General features: G+C 54.0%; 9 protein-coding genes across 9 annotated transcripts; 7 read left to right on the forward strand and 2 right to left on the reverse strand.

Annotated features, from left to right (window-relative positions):
- Positions 1 to 348: 348 nt before the first annotated feature.
- Positions 349 to 1995, forward strand: ECM14 (putative metallocarboxypeptidase ecm14; the record flags this gene model as incomplete). Its single annotated transcript, XM_049327518.1, has 1 exon — positions 349 to 1995. The coding sequence occupies one exon, from the start codon at positions 349 to 351 to the stop codon at positions 1993 to 1995; it is 1647 nt and encodes a 548-aa protein (XP_049193663.1).
- A 476-nt stretch (positions 1996 to 2471) lies between these two features.
- On the forward strand, positions 2472 to 4072 carry J4E83_000558 (uncharacterized protein; the record flags this gene model as incomplete). Its single annotated transcript, XM_049327519.1, has 2 exons — positions 2472 to 3926; positions 3977 to 4072. The coding sequence occupies 2 exons, from the start codon at positions 2472 to 2474 to the stop codon at positions 4070 to 4072; spliced, it is 1551 nt and encodes a 516-aa protein (XP_049193664.1).
- Positions 4073 to 4427: 355 nt separating this feature from the next.
- On the forward strand, positions 4428 to 7650 carry J4E83_000559 (uncharacterized protein; the record flags this gene model as incomplete). Its single annotated transcript, XM_049327520.1, has 4 exons — positions 4428 to 4507; positions 4645 to 4734; positions 4798 to 7554; positions 7611 to 7650. The coding sequence occupies 4 exons, from the start codon at positions 4428 to 4430 to the stop codon at positions 7648 to 7650; spliced, it is 2967 nt and encodes a 988-aa protein (XP_049193665.1).
- Positions 7651 to 8335: 685 nt separating this feature from the next.
- On the forward strand, positions 8336 to 9128 carry J4E83_000560 (uncharacterized protein; the record flags this gene model as incomplete). The annotated part of the gene is made up of 2 exons (XM_049327521.1): positions 8336 to 8814; positions 8870 to 9128. 2 exons carry the CDS (start codon positions 8336 to 8338, stop codon positions 9126 to 9128), a joined length of 738 nt encoding a protein of 245 aa, XP_049193666.1.
- Positions 9129 to 13091: 3963 nt separating this feature from the next.
- On the forward strand, positions 13092 to 14249 carry ATG3 (E2-like enzyme; the record flags this gene model as incomplete). The annotated part of the gene is made up of 3 exons (XM_049327522.1): positions 13092 to 13615; positions 13669 to 14157; positions 14207 to 14249. The coding sequence occupies 3 exons, from the start codon at positions 13092 to 13094 to the stop codon at positions 14247 to 14249; spliced, it is 1056 nt and encodes a 351-aa protein (XP_049193667.1).
- A 203-nt stretch (positions 14250 to 14452) lies between these two features.
- Positions 14453 to 14977, reverse strand: J4E83_000562 (uncharacterized protein; the record flags this gene model as incomplete). The annotated part of the gene is made up of 2 exons (XM_049327523.1): positions 14453 to 14797; positions 14852 to 14977. 2 exons carry the CDS (start codon positions 14975 to 14977, stop codon positions 14453 to 14455), a joined length of 471 nt encoding a protein of 156 aa, XP_049193668.1.
- Positions 14978 to 16168: 1191 nt separating this feature from the next.
- Positions 16169 to 18280, forward strand: J4E83_000563 (uncharacterized protein; the record flags this gene model as incomplete). Its single annotated transcript, XM_049327524.1, has 1 exon — positions 16169 to 18280. One exon carries the CDS (start codon positions 16169 to 16171, stop codon positions 18278 to 18280), a length of 2112 nt encoding a protein of 703 aa, XP_049193669.1.
- Positions 18281 to 18476: 196 nt separating this feature from the next.
- On the forward strand, positions 18477 to 19565 carry J4E83_000564 (uncharacterized protein; the record flags this gene model as incomplete). Its single annotated transcript, XM_049327525.1, has 1 exon — positions 18477 to 19565. The coding sequence occupies one exon, from the start codon at positions 18477 to 18479 to the stop codon at positions 19563 to 19565; it is 1089 nt and encodes a 362-aa protein (XP_049193670.1).
- Positions 19566 to 19759: 194 nt separating this feature from the next.
- On the reverse strand, positions 19760 to 20692 carry J4E83_000565 (uncharacterized protein; the record flags this gene model as incomplete). The annotated part of the gene is made up of 3 exons (XM_049327526.1): positions 19760 to 20332; positions 20388 to 20503; positions 20557 to 20692. The coding sequence occupies 3 exons, from the start codon at positions 20690 to 20692 to the stop codon at positions 19760 to 19762; spliced, it is 825 nt and encodes a 274-aa protein (XP_049193671.1).
- Between the last annotated feature and the right edge of the window lie 737 nt (positions 20693 to 21429).

A 21429-nucleotide genomic window follows, 5' to 3' on the forward strand; every position in this document is an offset into this window, starting at 1 on the left:
ATCGATGGCGTGGACCCGGCACGGCGTCAGACACGTAGTGGGAATAACAGTCTCGGGCTGTATAGGGGGAGGATAGCAGGTCGCAGGCCTTAGGGTAGCAGATCAGCTGTCACCAAGGCACTGACGAGCGCACTGGTCCTCTCTGCTGTGCAGTGGAGGCCTCCTAGCGCTCGCTGGCGTAAACCTTGGCCTGGCCGCGCGCCTCTGGAGCGGCACCAGCCACACCACTCCCACGTTTCTTCCAAGCATCGCCAGGCACACGACACCTTCTCCACCCCTTCCCGGCGCTTGCTGGCCACGACCGCATCGCATACTCGGCCTCCGCCCGTTTGCCTGCCCACCGCCAGAATGCGCCAGCCCGTTTGCGCGCTGCTGAGCCTGCTGCTCCTCGCGCCCTCGCTCGCAGCCGCCGCCCCGCACGATGCAGCGCCGTCCCCGTACGATGCAGGAACATTTGCTACGACCCACAATGCGGCGCCGCGACCATGGCGCAGGCTCTCCGACGCGATAATCCGCCGGATATGGAAGCTGCCAGAGGACCAAAAGAGACTAGATGGTGAAGACGCGCGCGCTGTTGTCGATGCGCTGGGGGACAAGCTGGTCGCGCAGTACAGTGAAGATGTCGTCTTGCGGTTCAAGATACGCACGGCGGAGGAGGCCTCGGCGCTGGCGGATGCAGCAGACGTCCTCTTCCTCGACGTCTGGGAGTTCAATGAGGACTGGGCAGATGTGCGCGTATCCAAGGACGTCGTGCCTTCCCTGCTCGGACTGCTGCCTCCGTCGCTCAAGGACGCCCACGAACCGCTCCTCCAAGACCTCGGCCTCGCACAGGCAATCTTCAACACCTACCCGTCCACCGAGACGACACCTGTTCGCGATGACGATCGCTTCTCGTCAAATCTCCGGCCGTCCCCGCGCTCGGGCAAGGGCAACATCTTCTTCCAAGACTACCAGCCCCTCTCCGTCATCAACCCCTGGATGAGCCTCATGGCCTCCATGTTCACCACCCACGTCCGCCGCATCAACATTGGCATTAGCTACGAAGGCCGTGACATTCCTGCTCTGCGTGTCGGCGTGCACCCCACGAACAACGAAGAGCCGTCCAAGCCCCGGAAAACCATCCTTGTCACCGGCGGCATCCACGCCCGTGAGTGGATATCCACGAGTACGGTCAACTACCTGGCCTGGAGCTTCATCAACGCATACGGCAAAGACCGTGAGATGACGCGTCTTATGGAGGAGTTCGATTTCGTCTTCGTCCCAACCCTGAACCCAGACGGATACGTCTACAGCTGGGAGACCGATCGTCTATGGCGCAAGAACCGCCAACCCACCAGTCTACGATTCTGTCGCGGCATCGACCTCGACCGCAGCTACTCGTACAAGTGGGACGGCGATGCTTCCCAGTCGAACCCCTGCAGTGAATCTTTCCCCGGCAACACCCCCTTTGACGGTGCGGAGTCAGCGCGCTTTGCCGAATGGGCCAAGAACGAGACTGAAAACAATGTTGACATTATTGGCTTCTTAGATCTGCACTCGTACTCACAACAGATTTTGTACCCATACAGCTACTCATGCGACGAGGAGCCTCCATCAATCGAGGACCTCGAGGAGCTTGCCATGGGCCTGGCGAAAGCCATTCGCGTTTCCCGCAAGGGCCAAACATACAAAGTCACATCAGCCTGCGAAGGCAACGTAGCCATTGCTGGCCAGAACAAGTCCATTTTCCCGCGCATTGAATCGAGCGGCGGCAGTGCATTGGACTTTTTCTACCACGAACTGAAAGTCAGGTACTCGTACCAGATCAAATTGAGAGATACGGGCAGCTACGGATTTCTGCTACCCAAGGAGAACATTATACCCACCGGAGAGGAGATGTTGGATGCGTTGTTGTACTTTGGGCGTTTCATGTTGGGAGGAGTTGGCATTGCCAACCAGGAGCAGCCTGCTCAAATTGTTAAGCCTTCGCTCGAGACTGAGATCATCGAATTGTAGTCTATAGTTTACTTACTACTTTCTTCTAGACGTGACTACGCACATTGCGTAAAGTCATAACCGATTTCATGCATTAGTGCCCGTATGCAGATCCTTGAGAAGCGAACGCATCCATGGATGCCAACTTTGTACAAACTCGCACAAGCGCGAAGGCGTTAAAAACAACCTTGACAGTCGCACAGCAGCCAGGTTCCTGGATGTTGGTTTTTAACGGCCGCCATGCAGGTAGCGTTCTCTTGCACGTGGGAGGCCCGTGCTGCGACCGTTAGTCCAAGCATAGATCCTTACAACGTCATGGCTCGAAGTCTCGTCGACACAAACAGCTTACGCGCCTGTCACCCACCGCATCCACTAACGCCCGTCTATGGCGCCGACTGAACTCCGCGGCATCTGCGACTGTGACATTCTCTCTTTCTAGTGACGCTTTCACCTTCGCTGTTGATTCGCACCATCGTTGAATTGGCCGAACAGCCGCCATGGCGTCCAGCTCCACCGAAACGACTCCCTTGGTCTCGTCCATGTCGAGCTCAAGCCGCGCGATACCCCCGAAGCCACAGCGCACCGTCACCTTCAACCCCACCGTCACATCTACCAGTCCCAAACCACCAGCGTCGCGATCGCTATCGCACAGTGCCTCGTCTTCCGGCCATGCTGCCACCACCCAGGGTGGGCAGCCAATGCTGTCGACGCTAAATAGTAAGCTGCGGAGAAGGAACAGCTCTGGCGCTCCTGCCAGGATACCTCCCGCGCCGGTGCCCAAGATTGGACCGCAGCGAACGACGAGAACTGCGCAGAAGCTCAAGCTGCTTCCTGACCCGGCCGCGGATGAAGCCGAAGACGAAGAGAGTGGACGCGATGTCTATGTACAATACACCAGGATAAAGGATCCGACTGCGCGAAGAGATGCTGCCCGCCTCGGCAAGGCCGACAGAGAGCGGTTGCCCAGGGTGACGGCATACTGTACTGCGGCCTCGTACAAGCTTGACGAGATGATGCGATTCTTGAAAGGCAAGCAGAAGATCAGAGGAGCGGCTCCCAAGCGCTTCGACGAATGCATATACTCGCCCTATAACTACGGATCGACAAAGGGCCCAGAGGACGTCAGTAGCACTGCCGTACTCGACGGCTTCACGGAAGAGAGACCGAGAAGGTTCTCAGACAGTGCCATTGAGGTGGAACACGAGAACGAGAGGAGGAGACAGGACCTCATCGACTTGCACGACGATGGTGACGCGCCGGATATCGCGAACGAACAAGCCATCGGCCCCAGACGGCCGTCGATCACCCACGCCGACTCTGACCCTCAAATGGACGCGCCCGACTTCGATACACGCGTCCATACGCCGGAAGTATTCCTGTTTGAGTACGGCACTGTTGTAATCTGGGGCATGACACTGCAGGAGGAGAAGAAGTTCTTGAAGGAGATCGCCAAGTTTGAAGTGGACAAGCTCGGCAAGGATGAGATCGAGACGGAAGAGTTCAACTTCTACTACACGCGCGAGTATCAGGCCCGGATATACAACGACTTCATCAGTCTGCGCGACAAGAAGAACTACATGATCAAGCTGGCGATTAGTCACGGTCTTTCCCAGAGTGTCAAGACGTCGCTGTTCGAGGACCTGGTCGACAACACTATCGACGAGACGAAGGACATTCCGGCTGAAATCGCCAGCTCCGGCAAGATCAATCTGAACAAGAAGCAGATCAATATGCAGATTGGAGAACTGTTCATTCTCCGCATTAGTATCCATCTGCAAGGATCGGTTCTGGATGCGCCCGAGCTCATGTGGGCAGAGCCGCAGCTAGACCCGGTGTATCAAGCTGTGAGGAGCTATCTGGAGATGGACCAGAGAGTTAGTCTCTTGACCGAGCGACTCAATGTCATCGGAGACTTGCTTGCTGTCCTGAAAGACCAGCTGACCGTCACTCACGTAAGTACTTGACTTATGCTTTTTTGCCGTACATCCGCTGACCGATACAGGGTGAATTGCTCGAGTGGATCGTCATCATCCTCATTTTTGCTGAAGTCTTGGTGGCCGCCATCAACATCTTTGTCGACCTGCACGCTGCGGACTAGACTGCACGTGTACTGTATATATTCCCCGGTGTACGATATGTGGTTCACTGCGCGCGAGGGTTGGGCTTATTCAAAAAGTCAATGCACGGCGTTGGCTGCGGGTATTTGTTATTGTTGCAGGATTATTCTTTATGATGAAGGCGGAACTGGAGGAAGCATAGTGAAAGCAGTAGTCGATTAGTCAGTAATACAGTGGATGTCGCATTGCTAGGCTATCTATCACGCAGGCGGCGGAGATGAGCAGCTCCGCCCGCTGAACCCTGTCGCGCCCCATCTTTCCGTATGCGACCCTTTTGAGCATTTCACCGCATGCCGTCGCCCTCCACCCGTCCTGAGCCCCAATGAGCCGTCCCAGATGAGTTGGAATCTGCTAGAGCGCTTTATAGAATCTGAGCACTTCAACCAAGATCCGAGCCTCGCAGTAGCATACCTTGCGTGAGTCCCCGTCCCTCCCCGTCCCCGTCCCATGTGCCCCGAAGCCACCGTTGCCCGCAGCACCGCCGCACGCAGCGCCCTTCACCTCCACCCACGTCCGCATTGGGGCCCGTTGCTGACCATGGCCGTGACCGCAGCCGGTATGCAGACCACGTCGGAATCCACTATGTGCTCTGTTCGAAGCTGCGCCAGTTCGCCTACGAGGAGCTCGAGTTCTTCCTCCCGCAGTACGTCGCCGCCTGCCCACCTCGACGAGACATGGACAGCTAGCTTACACACGCGGGGCACAGGCTCTGCCACCTGCTCATCAGCATCGACAATGAGTCCATGGCCCTGGAGGAATTCATAATCGACCTGTGCGAGGAGTCGGTCAACGGCGCGCTGCTGACCTTCTGGCTGTTCCAGACGTACCTGCACGACCTCGCCAGCGCCCCCAACTCGATTGCCTTCAAGACGTGCCGCCGCATCTACAACCGCGTCCAGCGCATCGTCTTCGGGTCCGCCGAGCCCCAGCGCCGCGAGAAGATCAAGGAGAACGTCTTGCCCGTCACGGTCCTCTCGAGCCTGGTCCTGGCGAGCATCGCCGCGCCCTTCCTCCCCGTCCACGCCGGACCACTGGCCATTGCGCAGGCGCGGAAGCCACGGCCCGTCGAGGACATCATCTCGGACAATGTGCAGACGGCCAAGGTCGGGCGGAGCAAGACCGTCACGGGCAGTTCCTCACGCTCCAAGGAGAAGCGGATAGCGCAGCAGCACTCCGACCCCGAGGATGGGCGATCCGTCAAGGCTTCGTCTTCGCGGCCGCGTGAACCCAAGGACCTGCGGAAGGCAGCTGTACGGGCGCCAGCTGCTACACGGACCCCCTCGATGCAGCATCGCCCTTCGTTGCTGTCGATAGCCTCGGAGGCCCGGCTCAGCTCGTCGTCATTACCCGACTTCCGAGACCAAACGTCTTCTCCCCTGCCCACACCTCCCGCAACTGCTGGCCTCGGACCAGGCCCACTCCAGCATGGTTCTCGCAAGCACCCCGGACTGCCACCGAGGCCCCTCTCCCCTACCGCCTTGTCCCGCGCGCAGAAGGTACGACTACTGCGATCCAACTACTTCCGGAACGAGACCCAGTTTCTCAGCGCGCTCGAGGACATCTCAAACCGCCTGGTCGTTGTGCCGAAGCCCGCGCGGCTGAGTGCTCTGAGAGCTGAACTAGCGTTGATCGCCCAGGACCTGCCGGCTGAAGTTGATATACCCTTATTATCGCCCCCGACTCTCAAGGATGGGATTCCGTCGCAGAGCCAGCATCACCGCATAGTGCGCATCAACCCCGCAGAAGCGACTAGTCTCAACAGTGCAGAGCGAGTACCGTATCTGCTCATGGTTGAGGTCTTGGAGGAGGACTTTGACTTTGATCCGGACACCGAACAGAACCAACAGCTGCTTGAGAAACTGATGCTAGAGAAGGGCACCTCGCGGAGACGACTATTTGACATCACTCATGCTGAGTATTCTGCCTTCGACCGCACGCCACCCAATGGATCAGACAGCGTGTTCGAGCCCGCTACTGGAGACCTGGGCAGCACCTCGCTCATCAAGGATATGGATGATACCGACCTTGCTTCCGGGATGGCACGCGTAACCTTACCTGCTGCGGCTGCCAATGGGAAAGCCATAGCCCCCAGGTCTTCTAGTGGAGCAAATACTCTGTCCTCTGTGGCCACCTTGTCTACACCACGAACTTCCGACTCGCAGATCAGCAGGTCGAACAGTCCCGGTCCGATCAGGCGAATGACGATTCCTGCGAATTTGAACCAGCGGAATCAATCAGCGGATCAACCAGACTTCTCCGCCCTTGCGACTCACATGCGCACCGCTGCCCAGATGCTTGCACAGCTCGAGGCGAGTGGCGCGAAACGGCCAAAGGGCGAAGTAGCTGCGATCAAGGCCAAGATCATCGCAAGCATGCAAAGCTTGGAAGAGCAAAACTTCTTGAACGAGGACCAGGGCCCCACTTTCGACACGATCATGGCAGAGTCGGATCCAGCTGCAATCAGTGCCGAGCCAGAAGAGCTTGAGGACGGTTTGGCCGTCGCTACTAACACCGGTGCGGGTGCAGCTCGCATGGAGAACGATCTCAAAACTGGTGGTATGAAGCGGAAGGGCGATCGTGATGACCCCAGCGCCGCGACATTCGGTGAAGAATGGAGCGCCAAGCGAGAGCGAATACGGCGATCCTCCCCATATGGCAATATGAAGAACTGGGACCTGATCAGTGTCATCGTCAAGACCGGAGCCGACCTGCGTCAAGAAGCCTTTGCGTGCCAGCTCATCGAAGTATGCACCAAGATCTGGGAAGAAGCAAACGTGCCCGTCTGGACAAAACGGATGCGCATCTTAGTTACCGGCGAATCCTGCGGACTCATCGAGACCATCACCAACGGTGTATCCCTTCACTCCCTGAAACGAAGCTTGACACTTGCTAGCATAGCAGCAGGCACCAACCCCCGGAAACGCATCGCAACTCTCAAAGATCATTGGCTCAAGACATTCGGCGAGCCAGACTCGGAAGCTTACATTGCGGGTGTAGGATGCTTCGCGCGCTCCCTAGCCGCCTACAGCATGATATGCTACGTTCTGCAACTAAAGGATCGCCACAACGGCAACCTCCTCATCGACAACATGGGCCACATAATCCACATCGACTTTGGCTTCATGCTCTCCAATAGCCCCGGGTCTATGGGTTTCGAAGCCGCGCCTTTCAAACTAACGCAAGACTACGTCGACGTCCTAGGCGGTGTGACATCCCCGGCGTTCGACGAGTTCAAAACGCTGTGCAAGAAGGCATTCCAAGCACTCAGGAAAGATGCAGAGCGCCTGATCATGCTGGTCGATTTGATGAGCAAACAAAGCAGCATGCCATGCTTTGCTGCTGGCGCGGCGAGTGTGACGAATAGTCTGAGAGCGCGTCTCATGCTGCATTTGAGTAGGGAGGAGGCGGAAGGGTTCGTCGAGGAACTCGTTGCGAAGAGTGTGGGGAGTTATTATACCCGACTGTAAGTCTGAATTTTACTCTAAACCTGTAGATGACATTCACTGACGAGACCATCAGTTACGATACTTTCCAGTACCGCACACAAGGCATATATTGAGTTTGTTGGTCGCTGCTTTGCATTTGCTTGGCTTGCTATAGGGCACTAGGGGTACACTTTGGGGGGTATTGCATTCCGTGGAGTATCTTACTGCGAGGAACAAAGTGAGGGATTCATGTTGCACGATTGGAATAGATGGACTGTTAGACGTGTGGAGTGCAAGTTCACTATACAATCCACCGTTCCTCTGATTTCGGCATAGTGCATGGTGAATGTCATTCTTTGATGTGTTGATCCTGTCTTCGGATCATACCGAGCTCTTTGCATACTATTTTGCTGCTATACCCAGGTACCCCGCATGTGTGCCGAGTTCAACACCCGGTCACACTAGCATATATGAAGCTTCATAAGGTTAAATACACCACACAAAGTGAACCGGCCCTACTACCTCGACCGTGAGTTAGACATCCATGTCAATAACTCGTTCGTACCTCATCTGGAGGCTGAAGGGCCGGTAGTGAGGCTACTCCGATACAGCTTAGTTTTGTGTCATGACCAACAGGTTTGCTAAAAGGGCTGGTCGCTGATCGGGCAATTACAAAATCTCATATGGAGCGGCTGAAGTGCATCCGAGGCTGAAGTAAATCTATGTGTAGGACTAGTATAAAATGAACTACAGAACCGTGTATCACTAATCAGACAAAATCCGTGTCCATTCTTCCGTACAAAACTCGTCGAATTCACCATGAGGCTTCTCGTCGCTCTATCCGCCGGTCTACTAACCAGCGTCTCAGCCACCCCCGTCGGCACACCCACCCTCACCTCCCGCTCCGCAACCTCCGTCCAAGAAACCGTCAGCCTCTGCACACAATACGCCTACCACTCCGCAAACGGCTACGAAATCCTCAACAACCTCTGGGGCAAAGACGCAGCCACCTCCGGCTCGCAGTGCACCTACTACGAAGGCAGCACCCCCTCCGGCGGCATCAAATGGAGCACAGATTGGGTATGGCAAGGCGGGCAGGACAACGTAAAGAGCTATGCGTACGCGGGCAAGATCTTGACAAAGGGACAGAAGATCTCGCAGATTACTAGCATGCCAACGCAGGTGGAGTGGTCGTATAATCAGACTAGCAATGTGAGGGCGAATGTGGCGTATGATGTTTTTACTGCCGCGGATCCGAATCATGTCAACAGCAGTGGGGATTATGAACTCATGGTCTGGTAAGTTCTTAGCGCATGCGACAACGATTCAGAAAGTAAGACTAACGTGGACAAGGCTCGGTCGGCTGGGAGGCGTATGGCCCATCTCACAAGCTGGAGCTCCTGTAGCAACCGTCACCATCGCTGGATACACGTTTGATCTCTACACCGGTTACAACGGATCGATGCGCGTGTACAGTTTTGTGCGGGCTGGAAATAGTGATATTAAGAGCTTTAGTGCGGATATCAAGTTGTTCTTCAACTACTTGGTTCAGACTCAGCAGTATCCTGCAAGCACGCAGAATCTTATTGGTAGGTCGTTCCCACACGGTTAGAGCTGACTGATACTGATACACGAGTAGTCTACCAAATTGGTACGGAGGCTTTCACGGGTGGGCCTGCGAGGTGGTCGGCTTCGAGCTTCAGCCTTGATGTCAAGGTTTAGGATGTTAGATGGGTGAACAGGTCCCGCTCACCTAGCTTTCCAGTGCATGTTGGGGGATGCACCGAGCAATGATCTGGGAGGAATCTAGTTGGTCAGTGAGCTGAGCAATAATAGCTATGCGCCGGTTTCATGTGAAAGATGAAAATGCTTTGGACTGGTGCTGCTTCAAAGACTGCGGTGCAGGACGTGTTCGAAGCGCAAGCCATTCTTAGAAGGTGGAAGTTCCCCATACTCCTTGAACCATCACCGTCTGAGGCCTTCACATGCCACTAAAACGGACTACAGCCTCGCATATGCCACACAATTGCAACAGTCGTGAGCGTATCCCGGTCTCAGCCGCTAGCCACATTCCTACTCTTCTAGCTAGCATCGTACAGGGCCCATGTTAATTCCATTGCCTTGTACTATGATTGTAAGTGTTATACCCGCTACGTGGGGGCTAGTGATACTGCCTTTGAACGACGGGAATCGCAATATGCGGCTATCATTGGGGCATTGTTATCGTTGTCGTTGTCGTGGTGACTCACTCTGCCGCAAGTTCTTTGGATACGGAGAAAGGCGAGTATCGAGACATGTTCCTTGATCGCAAATTCACAGCTCACAGCATCCTCGTTGCCTGCCGAAGTCGGCTCCGATACGAATTTCCGCATGTCGCATAGTAACGTTGCCAACGAAGAAGCGGATGCTGTACGCGCGGGAGTCACCATTTGATTGGAGAAGTGCGGGTTTCATCCAGTGCTCATTTTTCGAGCAGAGAAAACGAAAGCCAACCGTTGTTCTCGGAAGTCCCCACCGAGGCGCGAACCGTTATCATGTGCTCGATGGTATTGTGGTAGAATGCCCATCTGCCCGTGTTCGTGTCACTGGTGAGCGTTCCGCGGCGCGGGAATGCTAAAAGCCTGGCGACACGACATGTTTCCAACCACAGCAAGGGAAGGTACCACTTGGCATGTTCCTTGACTGAGAATACACAGGTTGAAAGGTGATATTGCTCGTTATTATGAGTAACATCGTGGTAAAAATGCGGTTGGAGAGAGGACAAAAGATGCAAATTTTGGAGCGACTGTACTTAGAGCTTGATTTTGTGCAGAAGGTGATACCGAGGGCTGCGAACTCAATAATATGCCATCATGCAACGCAAATGTGCGGGATAGAAAGATAGGCCCCGCATATGCTGATCGCGTGTTGGCGATGGTGCTGTCGCGGTGTTTGGTACCCCTTCTGTCAAGCGGCTGGCTGTTGGTAGGATAAAATCGTCAAGCTGATGAAGACATTGCTATGCGTGCGACTGTGTAGCACGTGGTCCAGATCACCGAACAATTGCAATGACTGTTTCGCACCATTACATCAGCGACGTCGACCTCCAAAAGATAAGCCTGATGCATACTTGGGCCTGGGCGGTATAATTCGTCGGCGTCAACCTCCGCATCGCGGCTGCGAAGGATCGTTTACTGTACTGGGATCCGTCATTGCAACAATGACAGGTTGTGAGAAGCGATATGTAGGTTCGAAATTTCGGCGTGGCGTTCGTGAGGTCGAGAGATAAGTGCATATGCTGTTCGTGATGAGGTCAGGAATAGTTGCAATGTCCTTGTCATCGGATGAAATATGCTCAGTCCGCTGTCGAGCATGGGGCCTTTATAGACAGAGGGAGACGCTTGAGGCGACACGACATTAGGCCATCGGTACAGTCTCAATAGATGCATCAAGTGGCTCGTATCGACTGGGCGCTGTTTCTGCCATGCCACAAGTGTTGAAGGTGTTGTGGCTAGTGCTGAAGCTTTGGTAAAGACGCTGTACATCGTAGTTTCTTGAGATATGCTGTGGGTGCGTTTGTTGGCAGCACGGCGTTGACGCTCCGCGAATGGCTCAGCCTTTTGGCTTGAAGATTTGTGGGTATTTTGCCGCTGTGACCATTCCGTCTCTTTGAGAGCATATTTCTTTTGAGGGTAATGTATCGGTCACTGTTACTTTGGTGACTCAGTGGTACAGACATACGAGCACTGCCGGCCGATAGTACTTCCCATGGTCTTGGTTTCCAATCGATGCGACATGTATGGACAGTCTGCGATATGGTACGAAGCTCTTTAGATGTTCCCGCGTGCTTGACTTTGCATTTGGAATGAGCGTGGTTCAATGATTTCTCCCAAACGTGCAAAGGCACCCAGCCGTTGCTACGATGGGTACAATCTGCCATAAGCGGAAGTCGCGGGTAGATTCGTTACACATGCTGGAATTCCCAATGGCTATAGCGGCTGTTGAGCACTGATCTGATCGCCACGTCGGTAAGGATACGCTTTCTGCAGCCCGAGCTCGTATGTGAACATGTGGGGCTGTTCAGGGTTGACTGTGAACCGGCTGTGGGTTGCCGTACATCAACTGAACCTTAATGGATTTGTCAGTTGGTATTCATGTCGTAGTCTATCAAAACCTACGTTCATGTGCATGAGCCACTAGCCTCATAGCAAAGACACTGTGAACTCACTTTGAAGTTGCACCAAAGAGAGAAATGACTATGAGAGCCCATGCAACATTTGGTAGCAGACAAGGATTTGTCGTATGTTTCGAGGTCGAAAAGGGTGCGTTCGAAGCAAATGAATGCGGTGAGCGCCGGACGGGGTTAGAAGGGCTTGGGTGAGCATGTGGTCCATTTTCTTTGCCTTGTAATTCCGTACTGATCGTTTCTGGACAACATTTACCTATGAAGCATTGTGGCATCGATTTACTTCAGCTCGATAAATTGATAACTCAGAAAACGAACAGTCGTACGTATCTGTTAGAAGGGCCCATCTAGGAGAGCTATGACGTTCAAGTTAGCCCTAGATTCGAGGCTAGAGGGAATGCCAGGGGGATCTTCCGTTGCATTCAGGCAACGGCGTACGACAGTACGCAGACATGGAGCACGCCCTTCAGTGTCGACACTAACGCCCCCTGTCGAAGAACGAGCCTAAAGCTAGGCAACCTGTCGATGTTGGGTAACACGAGCGCGCTTGGTCATGGAGTTGTCGCTCAAGAGGTAACATAACCGAATCGAGGGCGTGTCTTGCTGCGCTGCGACAAGGTTTTGCCTTGTTGCTCCGTCGACTACATCTGGCACTGCCAAATTTCGTAACGATATCTGTCATGAGTGTTACGAGTTCCAGACGCTCGCACACGAGCGTGGGCGTCCTGACACCTGTCTGTGTTTCTGTGTATCTCCACAGCTCAAGGCAGTAGGTCAACGCAAACGAGTTTCGCCTGCGCAGGTAGCATACCGATTTGTATGCGGAATTAGATACCAATCTTAGGGATACCTGCAGACGGTACTACGAATATCGACAGTCGAAGTGCACGCACCCTCCGGATGACTATGAATTAGTAGGGCTCTCCGAGCGCAGCTGTATCGAGACACGGTGTGAGCTCCGAACCTATTGCATGTAGGCGGGAAGCAGCATGCTGCAATGACTGATGTCATACTTGATGAGGCTTCAAGGGCTGGTCTCTGTTACACATGCAGCGTATCCATGGATAGTTCAAGCGCTAGACAGCTCTGCGCCACTGTGTCACGCCGAAGGTGCGTGACAGTCTCGGACCCTGAGTGCGCTATCGTCATGTGAAATCGAAGCGTGATGAAGTGTTGTGAAGGCAGGCGGCGGATGACGGTGATGAATGTTGGGTGTTGTCGGCTGACAAGTGGGGGTGAGGAGCGTCGGCTTGGGACGATGGTGGAGGCTGCGCGGGACCGATGCGGCGCAAGGCAGCCTCCACCCCGCGCCCCTCCAAGTACCGTACAGATACACGACACAACATCGCTACCCGCTCAACCACGGCCTCGAACTCCGCACGCAAATCAGACCAACCACGAGCAACCAACATGGCCTACAACTTTGTCAGGTCGTACATCGACACGTTCCGGGAGCGGACCGCCGCCATCAGCCACACATCGACCTTCCGCGAGACGGGTCAGATCACGCCCGAGGAGTTTGTCCTCGCTGGCGACTTCCTCGTCTTCAAGTTCCCCTCATGGCAGTGGGCCGACGCGTCATCGCCTGCAAAGCGCGTGTCGTACCTGCCGGAAGGAAAGCAGTTCCTGGTAACGCGCGGCGTGCCCTGCCACCGACGGCTCGACGACAACTTTGCGGGGGAGGCGGGCCAAGATGAGACCATAGTGAGGGACGGCTTCGCTGCTGGGGAAGGCGCGACCGACGACGACGGCTGGCTCAGGACCGGAGGCATGGCTGCAAGCCAGGAGGCCAAGGTGCGCGACGTGCGGACGGTCGACGAGAGCGGCAACCTAGGCGCGGCAGAGGAGGATGACGAGATACCCGACATGGAGGATATCGAAGACGACGAGGAGGCCATCATAAGAGACCCCAAGGCCGACTCAAATACAAAGGCGTAAGTGTGCCCGCCTGCTGCCAGCGCTGTACAGACTGACTGACACCCAACAGGCCCCTCCGGACATACACCCTCTACATCACATACTCCGCCCACTACCGAACACCGCGATTGTATCTCTCGGGCTACGGCTCCACGTCCGTTCCGCTCAAACCGCAAGAAATGATGGAGGACATTGTCGGAGACTACAAGGACAAGACCGTCACCATCGAGGACTTCCCTTTCTTTGAGAACCCTCTCAAGACCGCCTCAGTACATCCGTGCAAACATGCATCCGTCATGAAAGTCCTCCTTGACCGCGCCGACGCTGCTCTGAAGCTGCGACTCGCTAAGCTTAAAGCCGGCAAGGATGTCAGCAAGCTCGACAGCGGTATGGAGGCGCTTGTCGATGATACACGGCTGCTCAAGCTTACTGAGCAAGCGAAGAACAAGGACGGCGATGAGGGCAAGGACGACTGGGAGGTTCTCGGTGAGGGCGGCGACGAGGAGGTAGCTATCCGCGTGGACCAGTATCTTGTCGTCTTCTTGAAGTTCATGGCCAGGTAAGTTTACTCCGTGTTGCACAAATGAGCACCTTCTAACAGCCCACAGTGTGACTCCAGGTATAGAACATGATTTCACCATGGGTGTCTAATCATCGACACGTCTTTTGGGTAACTAGTCAGGCGCTTGAGGATTGGCGGCATTGTTTTGGATTATTACTTAACTCAGCGGGCGCGAACATTATTTGGGTAGGTGGGCTATAGGCTTTGGGATCATCACGGATGCAGTTAGAAATATACCAGTTGTCTCGTTCAGGATTTCATGGGGTGAAGTGATGAAAGGTTAGATTGCACTCTATCGTCGGAAACCTCCATAAGATCGCTTCCAGTCCCTCACACCTCCAGGTCGACGCACATCAAGCTCCTTGCCTTCGTACCCCAAGCTGCTCTCCGCGCGGTGGAACATGGCGCACAGACGGTCGAAGAGACTGTCTTCCTCTGAAGCCTTGGGGAGGACTTGCGGCGCTTCCACAGATCCCGGTGCTACGTCTCCAGAAAAGTCCTCTTGGTCGTCGTCATAAGAGGCTTCTTCGTCGGTTGGTGTTGGATCAAAGAGGGCATGGAATTTGTGGTTTAATCGAATGCGCCATGGGTCAACCTCTGATGATGCGGAAGATGAGAGACGTTCGGCGATTTCAAACTATGACAGTCAGTCATCATATCCTTTTCATATTCGATGACATGCGCAACATACCTCTCGCAGTCCTTGAAGGCGATACTGTTCAGCTCGCTTCTGGAGGCGGGGCGCCGAAGGCGATATGGGCATGGCAGACGCGAAAGCGAACAGGGCCACGATGGCCATGATAATGAAGGAGCGCATTTTTGGTGTGGTAAACGAGAGAATGTCCGATTGGTGGTGTAGATGTTCAATGAGATCGAAATGGGTTGCTGTCAAAGCTGAATGGGCGTAGTCTAGCTACCCTTGGAGACCAGCGCTCTTGTCAAAAGTAGCGAAATGAATGAAGAAAAGAATATCGAAGGCCCGAGTAAGTGTGCAACAAGAACAGATAAAGCACGTTAATGAGTGGCGATCCACATGTATATCCGCTGCAAGAACGGCCGGGGTAGTAGCGAACGAAGACCGGTTCGTCCAAAGTGCATCATCACCCGCAGCTTATCCAGACAAGCTCACTATATATCCACCAACCGGTAGGTGCAAGGGCTGACAGAGGTTACGTCTGCCTGTCAATTATTCCGAAACAGCGGTCCGCGCACCAAGAGAAACGATCAACGGCAGGGAGGGGATGTTCGCGCAATCTTTAGCCCGTGGTGTTGGCGCAGTTGTGACCGCATTGAACACGCTGGTGCGGATTCATCGAACCATTGCATAACTTCGAGACGCTGGGGCCCAGTACGCCTGAAGGACCTGCCCGATGTAGTTGGAAGGAACCAGAGATCCGTTGAGGGGAGCCAGACGTGCATCAGCGCCCCCAGCCTGTAGCCTTGACTACTCGGCTGATGTTTCCCCAACTTCTAGATCTAGATCAGTGTGTTTCGATCGCCGGCTTTGCGGCTAGGCGTGCTGTTTCGACTCGCATGATTCCTGGGACGCCACCGTCATGCCAAGTTGTCTGCGGATGTCAAGTCTGATACAGGCACGCCGGGCGGTTGAAATGGAGGATTCCGGAGATTTAGCCTGGAAGACGTTGGACTGGACATGATGAAACGAATGTAGCAGATGGATTGCGCGTCAAAACGCGGGCGCTAACACTAGCGTGGCGCTACTCGACGCATAGGCGTGCAAGAGCGATCGAAGGCAAACAGAGCAAACACTCCCAGCCTCCACATCACGCGGACGTCATCACCGTCGCGCGGCGTTGGGAAGACTGTACCTAGGTATACTCACTTGGACAGTTACCTAGACATCACATAACATTGCGCTTATTTTGGCTATTCAAACAATGATCACCTGGACATCTCAACTAGACAGCCGAAGGCACAGAACGCGTCTCTTGGACACGTCTTGACAACCCCTGCTTGGAGGAATCGGTTCAGCATAAAATACCCCGATATGGACGATCATGGACACTCTTCCCAGACAATACGCCCAGGATCGCTATCACCAACATCCACGATATCCGCACAGGCCCTCGACCTCAGCAGACTCCCGCCAATTGCAATCTTCACTGCGCATCTGAAGGACGAGGAAGTGAAGTTGCTCAAGGAAACGTTGCGCCAGTACGACGCACCGCTTACTACCGATGTCTCCAGGGCAAAGGTCTTTGTTGGGAAGGTGGGTACAAAGAGAAGGGCCGAGTTCGAATTGAGGGCTCGAAAGCTGGTTGTTCAGGAGATTGTCACGCCGAAACGGCCAGCTAGTCCTGTGAAGGCACAGGATCGCTCCAACAAGAGGCGAAGGATTGGTAAAACGTCAGGTCGGTTATCTGCGGACGAGGGAGACTCTACCACTGAGGAAGAGGCTGGCATCGGCTCTGAGACTGAGCAGCACCACGTTCCTCTCTCGTCCCCCTCGAGATCCGACAATGGCTCACAGGTTCCGCTACTGTTCGAGGATTCGTCTCACGATACCATCTGGGTTATCAAGTTCGACTGGGTAGAAGCTTGTGTAACTGCAGGTCATCTACTTCCATTGGGAGACAACTTGGTCTACACGGGTAAAGTCATGAAACGGCCTAAATCATTGAATAAGAAGTCTATCAAAGACATTTTCGGCGCGCACACAAAAGTAGCGCCGGCATCTCAGACACTCTTGGCAACACGACCACATCCGGTGCAAGACATCTTAGATCGCGCGAAACTAGACATGAAGACGACCACGAGGAAAAGCACTTATCAGCCGCAAAGATTCGGAAATCACACTTCTAATCGCTTCGATGGAAAGGCTTTCGCCCGCTCTTCCCAGCCTGTCGGTCACTCGTATGTTTCACAAGCTGCACATCTACTGCAGCAAACGACCAGTGAGTACGAAGGCGAGGACAGTGATGTTCCTGCAGCACCCGAATGGGTGAAGAAAGGCGTCAAGTACTCATGTCAGCGCTTCACACCTGGTAACGGACCCAATGAAGACTTCCTCGACCAGCTCAGGAAGATAAGGACTGCTCGAACTTTGATCGACGACGACATAGGTGTTCGTGCTTACTCAACCATTATCGCTTCTATCGCTGCATATCCGTACAGACTTAGTCACCCCCGAGAGATCGCTCAGCTACCGGGTTGTGACGAGAAAACTGAAGTTCTTTTTGTAGAGTGGAAGAACACTGGCAAGATTCAAGCAGTCGAAGATTTCGAGGCCGACGAATCAATGAAAGTCTTGCGTTCCTTCTACAACATTTGGGGCGTTGGAGCCAAGACCGCACGCCAATTCTATTACAACAACCACTGGACTGAATTGGATGATATCATCGAGTTTGGCTGGAACGACCTGGACCGAGTGCAGCAAATCGGCGTCAAGTACTATGACGAATTCTTGATCTCTATTCCGCGCCCTGAAGTTGAGCAAATTGCCGCTGTTGTTCGCGAACACGCTGTGAAGCTTCGCGACGAACGCATTACTGTCACGATTGTGGGCGGGTACAGACGTGGCAAGACAGACTCTGGCGACGTGGACTTGATCGTGTCGCACCCGGAGCTAGAGAGTACAGCGGGCTTGGTCCGAGAGATTGTTGAGTCATTGGAGGAATTTGAGTGGATTACTCACACTCTTACAATGAGCTTGAAGAACACTAATCGTGGTCAACATGCGCTACCTCTTCGATCTGCCAAGGGAGCCGGCGCGGGCTTTGATACGCTTGACAAAGCCCTCGTTGTGTGGCAAGATCCAGCGTGGCCTACTCGTGAGGAGGATCTTGCGGAGGATCCAAGAGCGAAGAACCCTGCTATCCACCGCCGAGTTGACATCATCATTGCACCTTGGCGGTCAGTTGGTTGCGCAGTCTTGGGTTGGAGTGGCGGTACCACCTTTCAGCGTGATCTGAGGCGGTATGCGAAAGCCATCAAAGGCTGGAAGTTCGATAGCAGCGGTATCCGAAGTCGAAGTAACGGCGAAGCCATAATGCTGGAAGGGCCCGATGGAGTCGAGGGTACGCCCGAAGATGCTGAGAAGAAGGTCTTTGAAGGGCTAGGCCTGAAATATGTACCACCAGAGTATAGAATAACGTACTGATGGGGCACGTCACATGGTACAGCATCGTGAAGACAGCTCTCCTGCTTCACCAGTTGTCTTCCACGAAGTTCCTTTCCAACTTCATCACAAGTAGCCTTCACGCGCCCATGCTACTCGCTGAGATATCCCTACATCTTGCAACACCCAATATGTCCAGAACTCTGGCAGCTACCTCCGAATACGATCGCCTACCATCATGCAGCCTGACCGGCTGATCAACGCCCTCACCATCACTGTACAGATCCTCATCAGCCTTGTCCTCTTCGCCATCGTCCTCCCCTTCTTCATCCTATGGCGCGCCCCAATAAGCCTCCTCTACTTCACCAAGAACGAAAAGCCACAGGAAAAGAACGCAGACCAAGAGAGAGAAAGGCTGCAAGGCCTGCCAGCGGACGAGGAAGAAGAAGAACCGAAACCACCCCCATCACCAGACCTCCACGAGCGCGCCCTCGCACACTACACAAAACACTGGACAGCCTTCAAATTACGCCCGATCAACAAACCCCTCGTAGCCCACTGGTCACGCGTAGCATGCCTCTCCCTCCTCACAATACAAACCACGCTCACCCTCGCCCTCCTCGAAAAATCGCTCGTCTACCACATCCCCTGGTTCGTTGCACATCTCTCAGACACAGAATACAAGACGTCGAAGAAGAAACTCTGGCTTAATGACCTCTTGCTGCATGTAGCCTGGCTACTTATGACATGTGCGCCTGTTGTAGGTTTATTAGGCGTGGGCCTGGGTATTGCGTATTACATGTCCAAAGCGGTAAGGTACGGCAAGTTTCGCAAGGGTATGGAGAGGAAGAAGGGAGGGAGGGGGTATGAGGATCCGAATAAGGTGAGGGAGGGAGAAGGGAAGAATGGGGAGGCACATGGGGCTAAAGAGGCGGTTATGGGGGTCATGGATCATGTCATTCATCCGAATGTTCATGTTCCGCACCTACATTTTCAGCATCCGCATCCACATCATCATCCTAATGTAGAGAAAGAGCCGGAAGCTTCGCCGTATGGGTATCCGGGGTATAGTGAGGACATCCTCTTCGAGCAGCCTGGGGATACGGCGGGTGGGTATCAAGATACGGTCCAGCAAACGCCGCCTGTAGTGGTCCAGCCTCCGGCACCGGCGGCAAGGTTTGATAAGAACCCTTATACTTTGGCTGGTATTGCGTCGATCTGGACTGGCCAGAAGGAGAAGATGAAGGGTGGCTACGACGGAAGAGACGTCAGGAAGCAGAACTTCGCTGACGATATTGAGATGGCGAATTGGGTGGGTAGGAAGTAAATAATACGACTATTCATGAAGTATTCTTGCTGGCAAGGATGAAGGATATAATTATGTTGTTAGTACATATGAAGAAAGAGCAACCCCTCATCCACTGGTATCATCGTCCACCCACCTCAACTCCACGCTTTTCTTCGATGTACACATCTCGCTTTTGCACCACCCCAAACGCCCCATCATCTCTGTCAACACACTCAGGTACTCTTCTTGCCCTGCGCGGCAGCATCCAAATGCCACCTCATGACCTTCTCAAAGATGCCTTTGCCATCTCCCTCCATCACATCGCCATGGCAAGGGATAATCCTGTTGAACCCCCACTTGTTGATCCTCTCCATACTAGCCGAGAAGCCCTTCCTATCACTAGCACTAGTTCCATACCAAATAGTCCTCTGTTGCCACTTCGCATCACCCTTTGTACTCTGCAGCGCCACAAAGATCTTGGTCAAGATGCCGCTATTCGGGTCAACCCCCGTCTTGCTGAACTGCTCGGTAGCAGGCAGGTTGAACATGAGATCAGCCTGTATGAGAGTGCGAGTGGGACGGTGGTGGAAAACGAGTTCCTTGTTGACGTGCGAGGGGACGTATTCCCAATCAAACTCTGCGTCGAATTCGGGGGAGATGGTCTCGACGCGTTTGTCGGCGCTGAAGAGGATCGAGAAGGGGACGTTTTCGTCGTTTTGCTTTGCGCGCTTTTCGGGGAGGACGTCGGGGCCCATGACTTGCGCGTTGGGGTATTCTTTGTGCCAGGGGCCGAGGAAGATGTGGTGCTGTTACGTATAGTGTTAATAACGGTCGCAGGTGTTCTTGTGGGCTGATACGTACTTCTGCGTCCAGGGCGGCGATGTATTTTACTTCGCCCATCTCGGATACTTTCTGCTTGACATCCTCGGTCAATGCGACGGGAGAGAAGACGGCGAGAGAACCGGATTCGAGGCGCACTGTTATTGCGCGTTAGCAGTTGCATGTGAAGTGTTCGTTGGGCACAGCATACCAATCGTTCCTCTTCCGCCAATCTTCACGCGACCAAATCTCCAGAATGGGACCGATAGAGTGGTGATTACGCGCGGAACAACGTCACGAATCACCATAACGCTGGCGGGGTCGGAGGGTACGAGTTTCGACGACATGCTGAGCTATATGAATTGTAGAGAATCTGGGTGAAGTAACTCAGTGTGGAGAGAAGAGATGTTGTGAGGATGCGCCGGATGCTTGGTATCAAAGATAGAAGACGTAATGCGGCGAGACCCTTGATGACGCAATGTTCAAGATTGAGTGAAGCGACTTTGAAACTGCAATGTAGCAGCCATGATGCGGGATCTTAGCTATATATCATTGCAAAAGTCTTAATCGGCATGAAGGATAACATTTTGTCCGCTCGTAATGAGCGTGTGGAGATGTCATTCGATCAAGGTGTTGGTGTGTCGCGTGTAAATGCAGGGAGCGTGAGCCGAGGCGTCGCGCGACGCGGTCGGGCTTTGTCAGCTACGTCACCGCTTTGTGAACTCCAAAATCTAGAACTTTGGGTTTGAAGATGGGAGCACACTTCGCGATTGCAGATCGAGATGCAAGTGAACAAATAGAGTTCATAATGAATTGATTTACACGGCTGTACATAGATCATCATCCTGACATGAACTCTCGATCCGTAGCCACATTCGCATGCTACTTCTAAATTCGCATCTCGCGATTTGGTCTTCGGTGTTCCCAGTAGCGTTTCCAGGGACCGCCGACCACCGACCCACATCATCAGTGGGCTCGCGTCGCGTCCTGTTCTAGAAACTTTCCTTTTAGATGGAATGCTCGGACGAACTTGAGCGGCGCCCAAGATGCGAGTATTTGGAAGCATCGCAGACTGGCTGTTGGC

This window comes from Alternaria metachromatica (assembly GCF_023757995.1).
Source record: "Alternaria metachromatica strain BMP 0045 chromosome Unknown scaffold_1, whole genome shotgun sequence".
In the NCBI taxonomy this organism is placed as follows: Eukaryota; Fungi; Ascomycota; class Dothideomycetes; order Pleosporales; family Pleosporaceae; genus Alternaria; species Alternaria metachromatica.